Below are 10,185 nucleotides of genomic sequence, written 5' to 3'. Positions count from 1 at the left end.
AAATACATTAAACTTCTTTTTTCAGTTTCAGCTTCTACAGTTCTGCTCAAACTAAAAGAATTATTTCACAGTGGAACAAATATCACCTAATAACGCAGACTTAATGGGACAATGCCATTACATCACGGGCTTGAGGAGATACTCAAATTAAAATTTTCTGCATTGAGGAACATTATTCTGTAATTTTTTTATATGTTTTTAAGACTGGTAAATCTCTGGTTTCTATACTTCTGAGAAACTCTGAGATGCTCTTTTTATATTTGTCATGTTACTGCTGCCAGTGAACCTAGTTAGCTGCAAAATGTTTCTCCAGCTTTCTCTTTTCAGTGCCACTTACTTTTCAAGACTTGTGTCGTGCCCATTATGTTATTCTAATTTAAATATTTTGTTTGTTTTCTATGTTTTATTGTGAATAAAATATGAGTTTATGAGATTTGCAAATCATTAAACTTTGTTTTTATACACCTTTTTAATAATGTCCCAATGTTTTCTGGAACTTGGGTTGTAACTGCCACTGCTCATTTGTACAATACAGAAAACAGATTTGGAGGTAAGTTATAATTATTTTATGAAATATAATTAATGTTTTTAATGATAAAAGATAACCATCTGGTTTCTGTTTTTCATCTAAACTATTGCTATTTTGATCACTTTTGTCCCAGTATAGTGATGGGATTTCCGGCTCTTTTTAGAGAACCGGCTCTTTCGGTTCGGCTCACTAAAAAGAGCCGGCTCTTTCGGCTCCGAACCAGCTCTTCAGGTTGTTTTGTTGCTTTAATTAATTTATTATTAACAATAATATTACGCACAAAAGGAATTACTAATGTAAAAAAAAGTGGTTTTATTTATATATGTTTATATATAAATATATGCGGTGGCCCCTAGACAAAACACGTACAAACTCCAAAAAGCACGTACAAACTCCAAAACACATTTCTAGCATGAACTGAACTTCCAAAACAGAGCTACCTAGATTACTGAAATTACACAATTGAAAGCATGAAAGCATATGTGTATTGTTTGTGTATTTATACACAAGCATTCATATATAGTCAAATAATAAAAATAAAAAAAGTTCATTTACCTGTTATTGCCACATACCAAATCCAGTCGTTGGTACTTGCTGGCTTGTATAGCCACTAGGTAACAAAAGCACAACACTGCGCCTATCATCCTGGAGCACTTCTGTTGTCTTTTGTACGTGTTTTGGAGTTTGTACGTGTTTTTACATGTTTTGGAGTTTTTACATGTTTTGGAGTTTGTACGTGTTTTTATGTGTTTTGGAGTTTTTACGTGTTTTGGGGTTTTTACGTGTTTTTGAGTTTGTACGTGCTTCAGGGTTCGTACGCAGTGTTGGGAAGGTTACTTTTAAAATGTATTCCATTACAGAATACATGCCCCAAAATGTATTCTGTAACGTATTCCGTTACGTTACTCAATGACAGTAACGTATTCTGAATACTTTGGATTACTTAATATATTATCATGCTTTTTACAACAACGTGAATGTACTATTGCTGTGTGATTTATTACTGTTACTGAAGGTCCGCGACTCCGAACTGTAGTAAAGGGACCTCTGACTAATACGGCGGGGTCCCTGTCGGCTCGTAGCCGAAAAATAGCTTTACTTTGTTGTGTGGGTCAACTTTTCTTGACAGAGAGAGGCGTTGAAAGGCTGCTCCAACAGAACTTATTGTTTTCGGAGGAAAACACGAACACGGTGTACAGTCGAGTCTTAATAGCTTACTTACAACTGGGCTCCTCAGGCACTCTTCTTGGCTGCAGTGGTTATTATTATATTTACATGCTTCCAGCTCCCGTTTTTCCTCGATGACAACTCGTACCTTTCCACTCCCCTTTTTCTTCCTCCTCGCACTCACAGACCCATAACGTGTATGGCAGTCCATTCTCCCTGCAGCACGGACTACACTGCCCATGATGCTACATTCTTTAGAGCTATGCTTGTAGCATTCTGCCTGTTAGCTTAGCACAACAACAACGAAAAGGCGCTCTCTCACCCAGGAAACACACAGTCGCAGAGAGAGAGAGAGAGAGAGCGTCGCCCTGTAACCATGGCAACCGTAACACAACAGAACGTAGCTGTCAAACAAAACCCAAACAGTCCTGACCCGCGACAAAATGAAACAGGAAAGTACCGCAGTGTAATCCATTTATTTCAACAAAGTAACTGTATTCTGAATACCACCTTTTTAAACGGTAACTGTAACGGAATACAGTTACTCATATTTTGTATTTTAAATACGTAACGGCGGTACATGTATTCCGTTACTCCCCAACACTGTTCGTACGTGATTTGAAGTTTGTATGTGCTTTGTCTGTAGGGGCCACCGTAAATATACTTTTATTTATTCACTCCACATAAAATATAATAAATAAATCATATAATACAAAAATCAACTATTCACATTTCAACTTTTAACTATTTAAATTTTCAGCTTTTTCCTTTTACAAATTTAAAGTGAAACAACACAAAACACTGCAAACCACAACACAATTAAATATAAATTAAAATATGAAAACAAAAAGAACATGCACATCCTCTGTCATATGGACCTGCATGAATAAACTTTATGAATCCTTTATCATCCGCAACTGAAAATAGTTGTGGATGATTATTATACCTTTCTAATGTGACGTTGTTGTCCCTGGCTCTCTTTCTCTCTCTCTCCCTCCTGCTCTGTTCCTGTGCTACTGAGTATAGCTACCGCCCCTCCCCCCTCTTCCCAGGGTAAAGCACAAGGCTCGCATGCTGAGTGAAGCGGAAAAAAAGTGCGAGAGAGAGGGTGAGAGAAAGAAAAAAACAAAACAAAAAAAAAAATCCACAGCTCGGGACAAGGAGCCGGCTCGCGTCGTTCACGTCAAAGAACTGGCTCTAAGAGCAATTTCGTTCGCGACCGACCCATCACTATCCCAGTATGCTTGCCCTAGTTTTGCGTTAGCCTTCATGTTGCTGTTTTTGCTATTAATGGTTAACCTAATTCACTGTAGACGTCTTGATTTAATGTGTCGCAACTTCACAACAATGTCTATTTTCCGACACTGCGGATAATTTGATTAGAGGGAACAGATAACCGCTGGACACCGGACTGGGACTGCTACATGTAGCTACATGACCTACTACATACCCTACTACCACTGAATATTTTCATGAAGACAGCGCAAAGTTCATTTAAGGATCCTTAGACTGAGCAATGCACGATGGGTCTGTTGTCTCACTTCACTGTAGCCGTGCTCCTCTTCGCATTTTCTTTATTAGCTTGTTTGTTCATGAACCGCTTTTTCACCAGTGAAGCCCGACTACAGATTGGGTCAGTTCGGGATGAGCAACATGACATCACGGCACATGGACGGCTTGTTTATAATCCCGCAAAGCCACAGAACAATTCAAGTCGGGGTATACACCCTGAAAGATCCCAGAAATGTAATATTTCCAGAGGAAGTGAATGCGCCATGGCCCCAGAGAGTCGGTTTGACTGTGGCAGGGACAAACTGCTCAGCCAGAGCGAGTGTGAGAACAGAGGATGCTGCTACGCCCCTCTGCTTGACTCCGCAGGACCACCCTGGTGCTTTTACCCCCGTGTGTATCCTGGCTATAAAATGGGACCCCTCATACCTACTCCTCGGGGTCAGGGTGCCACACTGACTCGTGCCAGCCCCTCCTACCTCCCCAAAGATATCTCCACTCTAAGACTAGATGACATTCAAGAGACAGCAAACTGTTTCCACCTAACAGTAAGCATTCATCCCCAAACATGTGATCAAGACAACACAGTCAAGGATAATATTTTAATTTTATTTTGCTTTATTTTTATGTTTGAAATAGTCCAACAAATCTATTTTATAAAAGCACGTTTGTCTTGAATGTCCTTGAATTAACCCAGGAATGAATATTTATGCTGACTTTTCCAGTAATTTTCAAATGAAATCCACAAATAAAGAGTCCCACCAGTAGGACAGGCACCACAGTTTGAGAAAAAACTGAGTATTGGACCCTCTATTATTTTACATACTTTGTCATTTCAAAGAAAAATAGTTATCAACCTTTTTTTTCTATGAAGTTAAAGGACCCATCATCTCAGCGGTATGAAGTTCATCTGCCAGGCGGTGTTCCTCAGAGCAAAGCCAATACACAGAGTGTCCTCTATACCACTGAATACCAGTCTGACCCATTTGGCTTTATGGTGCGACGGAAATCCAATGGAAGGGTGATGTGAGTAGTTCACTTCATTTTTAATGTATTTGAGGATGGACTATATAGTGAGTTTCATCATAGTGTCAGTCAATAACTTACTCTTATTTAGTCAGCTTGTTCATATTTGCTCTGTTATCTCTGTTCATATTTATCATTTTGTGCTGGTAGTTTTTTCATTTCACTTATATGTTTAAATCACTTTATTTTTTGTTTGTACACATCCTCTGCCTGTTTAGTATGAACACCACAGTTGCTCCTCTGCTGTTTGCTGACCAGTACCTGCAGCTGTCTACCACACTGGCCTCTTCTTTTGTGTCTGGCCTTGGGGAACATTACACCTCTCTCCTCTTGGATCTAAACTGGACTTCCCTGACTCTCTGGAATAGAGACATGGCACCTCATGTGAGTCTATTGCAGTGGTTCAATAACAGTCGTCAAACTCAAAGGTTAGGAGCGCCCCCTTCTGGACAGATACTCAAACGATTTAGACTATATGTCTGGCAGCAGACATTCATATTAAACAGTCTTTTGTAAGCTTTCTTTATGATGTTGACACTGTCTTTCCCCACAGGCTGATGCCAACCTCTATGGCTCCCACCCATTTTACATAGTACAGGAAGAGGATGGCTTAGCACATGGAGTTTTCCTTCTAAATAGCAATGCAATTGGTACTGAGCTCTCTGATCCAACATCCCACACTTTTTGAATTCACTTTCCATAGAACAGATTCTAGCATCTGATGCCATTTCACTGACTTCCCAAATGTTTCTGTAGAGGTGATTCTACAGCCGACCCCTGCTCTCACCTGGGTGTCCACCGGTGGAATCCTGGATCTCTACATTTTCTTGGGTCCTGACCCTCAAAGTGTTATACGACAGTACCTTCAGATCATTGGTATGCAGCATGAGTTGTCTGGCTGACATTCACTAACACATGTCCATGCAGTAATAAGCATGTATACTTACTACAAGAGATGTGAAGTTTGAAAATAGTAATTTGTAAAAGCCTGTGAGCGTTTGTGCATTTGAACGAGTCCTGGGGCATCAGAAAAAGAAGGAATGCATTTATGTGTTTCAGAGTTATCATGTATCTGTCCCCAGGCTATCCTATGATGCCTTCTTATTGGTCGCTGGGCTTTCATCTGTGCCGCTGGGGTTACACGACCACTAATACGACCCGAAAGGTTGCACAAAGCATGCATGATGAAAACTTTCCGATGGTATGAAATTCATAGAAGATTCTCCATCTGTGCATTTGCTTTATACATTTGTTTAAGAAAGTATTCAAAATTTTATTTTTCATTCTAAATTTTCATTTTAGATTGATAACATTAACGATCCATGTGTAACAACAGTAACTCTAATGATAGTTAAAAAATGAATTGAAGGCAGTTTGTCCTCAGTTTTTCATGTTTATGATTTTAATGTTTACTTTTTTAATTATTTGTTTATAAGGTGGCTGATGTGCCAAACTGTCTAACTAAATGAAAATATCTTTAGAAGTCTTAGGCACTCACTGATTTTATGTGGCAGCTGGAGTCTTCATTAAACTGCCTTTTTCCTGAGAATATTTAACCGTTTTCACCAACAGGATGTACAATGGAATGACCTGGATTACGCAAACAAGCGAAGGGTATTCACCTTTGACCCCTGGAGATTCGGGGATCTGCCAGAAATGGTGGAGGAGTTTCACAAGAGAGGCATGAAGTACATCCTTATTCTGGTGTGACATCTTTGTGTTTAAAAGACCTGACAAACTACTATATACATATATACATTTGCATTTGAATTTGATGCAAACAAAACATTTTTGTTCTTGCTTTCACTGGAGCTAAAAGCAGGTATTAACCATATTTTTCCAGTGGAGGGCAGCAAAAATGTCCTAAGTTTTGACTGAGGCTCCTCGTTTATGTTACAGGACCCAGGGATAAGCAGCAGCAGCACCCCAGGAATGTACCCTCCCTTTGATGATGGACTTAAAAGAGATGTCTTTATCAAAAACGCTACAGGGCAAATCCTGATAGGGAAGGTGAGATAGGGTCGGGGTGGGTGGGGGGCAATATGTATGTAGCATTTTTTTTTATCTGAAAATGTGAGGTTGTCATATTCTGTATACGCAGGTTTGGCCAGGCCCAACAGCCTTTCCTGACTTCACGAACCCAGACACCAGACAATGGTGGGAAGACTGCATCAGAGATTTTCACTCTAAAGTTCCTGTAGATGGTCTCTGGATTGTATGTGTACACAGGACAGGGTTGTAATTCACAAATAATGTGCATGACTTTTTTGAAATGTGGACATTTATTATACACTATCAAATAAAAATAGCTTTCCATGTTTTTCTTTCCACACAGGATATGAACGAACCAGCCAGTTTTGTGCAGGGCTCGGTGGAGGGCTGTCCTGACAGTGACCTTGAGAACCCACCATACACACCAAGTAACACATTTAAAAGCACATAAACATTCAGATTTTATGTTGTTTTTTTAAGACAAAATGTTATTCTACAAAACTCTCCGACACACAGGTGTCGTTGGAGGACGGTTAAACTCAGGAACCCTCTGTATGTCGGCTCGGCAGAAGATGTCATTTCACTACAACCTGCACAATCTTTACGGACTCACAGAAGCTTATGCAACACACAGGTTGGGCCAGGATGTGATTAGACACAGTTGCACAGTTAGTTGTTTTGTTGTGGATGAAAGAACGAGTAATAAATATATAGTAACACTTTGTAAACATGATAATTTTATGAAACAGTGATTTTATTGTTGCATAAAAAAGTCAATAATTTGAGATGAAATGACAGAAATCGAATGCTTTTACCACCTGGTCATATAACTTCTCACTTCCTGTGATGTCTTGTAGGATTCAGAATTTGAATTTGGAATAATGGTGCCCAGTGTTACAGATCATGTACATGTAGCTGTTCTTTGTGGGGGGGGTTTTATCGTGGGGTTTGTTCCCATCCTCAGTGCTTTGCTGAAGATACGGAGGAAGAGACCCTTTGTGCTGTCACGCTCCTCTTTCCCCGGCATCGGACGCTTTTCTGGAGTGTGGACAGGAGATGTCAGGAGTGACTGGGAGCAGCTCAGATTCTCAATTCCTGGTGAGGAAATGTCATTTCTGAAAGGTCACATGAACTGGCTTTTTGAGATCCTCTCATCTCGTAAGAATATTGACCCAAAACATCAGAATTGGAATGTATTTTTGAAGTTACCACAGCTTAATAGTGAATTGACCTAAATGGAGCTTTTGTACCTGTCCCCTCCAGCGGTGCTGCAGTTCAGCCTGTTCGGGGTCCCTCTGGTGGGAGCGGACATATGCGGCTTTGGAGGCAACACCACTGAGGAGTTGTGCGTTCGGTGGATGCAGCTTGGGGCCTTCTACCCATTTATGAGGAACCACAATGACAAGCCCAATGCTGTGAGACACGGACGCTGATACTGGTTATGTTTATGGTCTGTTAATTCAGATGCATGTGCAAACTGTTTAGTGACAGTAATTGTCGGGGGAGTTATATGATGAAGAAGAGGTTTATCCAGCATGTTTTTCTTTTCTCGGGTCATGTAGAGACGTCCATCTGTTTCATCTATTATTGAAAAGGAGTAACTCAATCTCTTCACTGTGTGTGTGTTTGTCTTGTCCCTCAGGCTCAAGAGCCCTATGTGTTTGGGCAGCGGGCCCAGGCAGCCATGCGGAGTGCGCTGTATCTCCGTTACTCCCTACTGCCGTTCCTTTACACACTCTTCCACCATGCACACGCCTCTGCTGAAACTGTGGCCAGACCTCTATTCATGGAGTGTGTGTCCTCTTCATAGCTATTCTTCCCTTACTTTTTTGGTACTCTATTGTAATGCATAAACAAAGCCATTTAGGCCATCTCATTTCACTTTTCATCTTTCTTTTCCTCTTCCCTGTATGTCCATCGCTCTTAGGTTTCCCAATGACCCTAACAGTCGGACCATAGACAAACAGTTCCTGTGGGGGAGTTCACTTCTTATTAGTCCAGTTTTAGAGCAAGGGGCTGTAGAACTGGCTGCATACCTGCCCCCCGCCACTTGGTACAGCCTGCACAATGTGAGTCACTCAGTCATATTCAGCCGTCTCTGACAACACCACTAGAATGTATGAGCCACACAATAATAAATCATGTATGAATCATGTATGAACCATGGAGGGACGTGACATTAGTGTTTACTGGATTTACAACCTTATGTTGTGTTTTGGCCTCTCAAGGGTCAGCCTTTCTACAGTAAAGGGCAGTTCCTGCTCCTGCCAGCTCCTCTGGACACCATCAATGTTCATGTGAGGGAAGGACACATCATTCCCCAGCAGGTGGGTGTTTGTTTTAGGGAAAAAAAGCAAATGTTTGAAGATCTTGATTCTGTTTGGAGACACAATTTACAGGTTTGATGGAAAAACTGATTTTAAAAAGGGCTTGTTAAGTTATGCTTGAGTTCAGTATAAAAGAACAAAGCAAAGCACATCGTTTACTGGATAGTTATTCATTCAGACATTGCAATTTACGGTAGTCGTTATCAGTACATCACTTCACCCTGTGATGCTTTTCTTTATAAGCAATACAGCTCTTTGAAGGAATTATTTCGCTACATGGGAGAAATCTCTTTTCATCCACAGTTTCTATGATCAAATGTTGACCCATTACTGTCACGACTTCCTAGATGAGGTGTTAAAGTTCAAAACTAGCTGAGACACTTGGAAGAAAAGAGGATGTTTTGTAACTTAACATCATATTTTCTTTGATCTTCCCTTTTCTTGCGCAGGAGCCTGCTTTGACAACCACAGCCTCACGCAACAACCCTTTCTTCCTGACTGTGGCGCTGTCAGCGGGCGGCTGGGCCCGGGGCGACTTGTTTTGGGATGATGGCGAGAGCGTCGACACTTTTGAAATGCAAAATTATTGCTACGTTATCTTCTCTGCTGAACAGGTAAGTAGAGATTATTTATATTTCCATATGGAAAGCAGCAGAGACTTTGCTATGCATTGTGATGCACGACTGCTTGATGCAAAAAGTGTGAATGAGGGACAGTGTTTCACACACATCTCTGGCTTTACTTCAGTCTCAGGTTGTGAGTAACCCTCTAAAGCTGAATGGGGCACTGGACAGTCTGGTGCTGGGAGGGCTGCAGGTTTTCGGGGTGCCTTCACCACCTCGCTACATTTTAGCAAATGGGGAGAAAGTCAGGGACTTTACATATCGCACTGACACCAAGGTGAGCTTTTAACCAGCAACATATGAGCCCCACTACTTCCATCATTTCTTTGCCTCAAATAAACTTTTGTCTTTCTCCTCCCTGTCTCTTCTCGTAGGTTTTAGCAGTGACTAGTCTGGCCTTACCCATGTCAGAAGTGTTTACGGTCCAGTGGGTTCTCTAATACACTGAGTTTCATTTAAAAGAAAAAAACACTCATTTTGTGCACCGTAGACTTGCTGCATCTCTTCTTCAAAATTGCCTGGAATTTGGATCAGCAGGTTTGTTGAAAAACAACAACAAAAAAACAAAACAGGACATGATAATATCAAAGCACGGGAGCCACCGTGGTATATCTGGTTTGCATGTCCTAACTGCTACACTCAAAACGGTTTAATGCCTTGAAATGTATTTATTTTTTATAACTATTTTAATTGTTTTTATTTTTGAAAATGATTTTTGCATTTATTTTTTTGTGAAATAGTTAAAAAATAATTCAAAATTGTTTGTCTGCAGCACTTGTGTAGCATTTACTATGATGAGATGTCACATTTACTGTGTCCTCTGAACAGTTTGATAAAAGCCAACCATGATGTAACTGACTCATAGCTGGATGAATCCTTGGATGAGGGTGATCATGCTCCCTCTGAGTAATTGGACTTGCATGCCCCACTAGTGTATGCATTTGACACAAAACTACTGCACACTTTGTATTCTGAGTGGTATGTATGTATGTATGGTTGTATGATTTACATT

The 10,185-nt window shown here is 40.6% G+C and overlaps 1 protein-coding gene across 1 annotated transcript; it reads left to right on the top strand.

Moving 5' to 3' along the window:
* The first annotated feature begins 2,082 nt into the window (after window positions 1-2,082).
* On the top strand, window positions 2,083-9,623 carry gaa (alpha glucosidase). Its single transcript, XM_085454135.1, has 19 exons — window positions 2,083-3,753; window positions 4,080-4,231; window positions 4,450-4,615; window positions 4,785-4,881; window positions 4,988-5,107; window positions 5,314-5,432; window positions 5,804-5,935; window positions 6,131-6,241; window positions 6,333-6,446; window positions 6,567-6,651; window positions 6,740-6,857; window positions 7,188-7,321; window positions 7,487-7,638; window positions 7,866-8,014; window positions 8,151-8,292; window positions 8,452-8,550; window positions 9,000-9,164; window positions 9,298-9,450; window positions 9,548-9,623. The coding sequence occupies exons 1-19, from the start codon at window positions 3,220-3,222 to the stop codon at window positions 9,611-9,613; spliced, it is 2,808 nt and encodes a 935-aa protein (XP_085310261.1). The 5' UTR covers window positions 2,083-3,219; the 3' UTR covers window positions 9,614-9,623.
* Window positions 9,624-10,185: the final 562 nt, after the last annotated feature.

The sequence above is a fragment of the Copadichromis virginalis genome, linkage group LG4, assembly GCF_057382275.1.
Source record: "Copadichromis virginalis isolate Kocher_CV1m ecotype Utaka linkage group LG4, C_Virginalis_male_GT1.1, whole genome shotgun sequence".
In the NCBI taxonomy this organism is placed as follows: domain Eukaryota; kingdom Metazoa; phylum Chordata; class Actinopteri; order Cichliformes; family Cichlidae; genus Copadichromis; species Copadichromis virginalis.
This window is presented reverse-complemented; position numbering and strand designations above follow the sequence as displayed.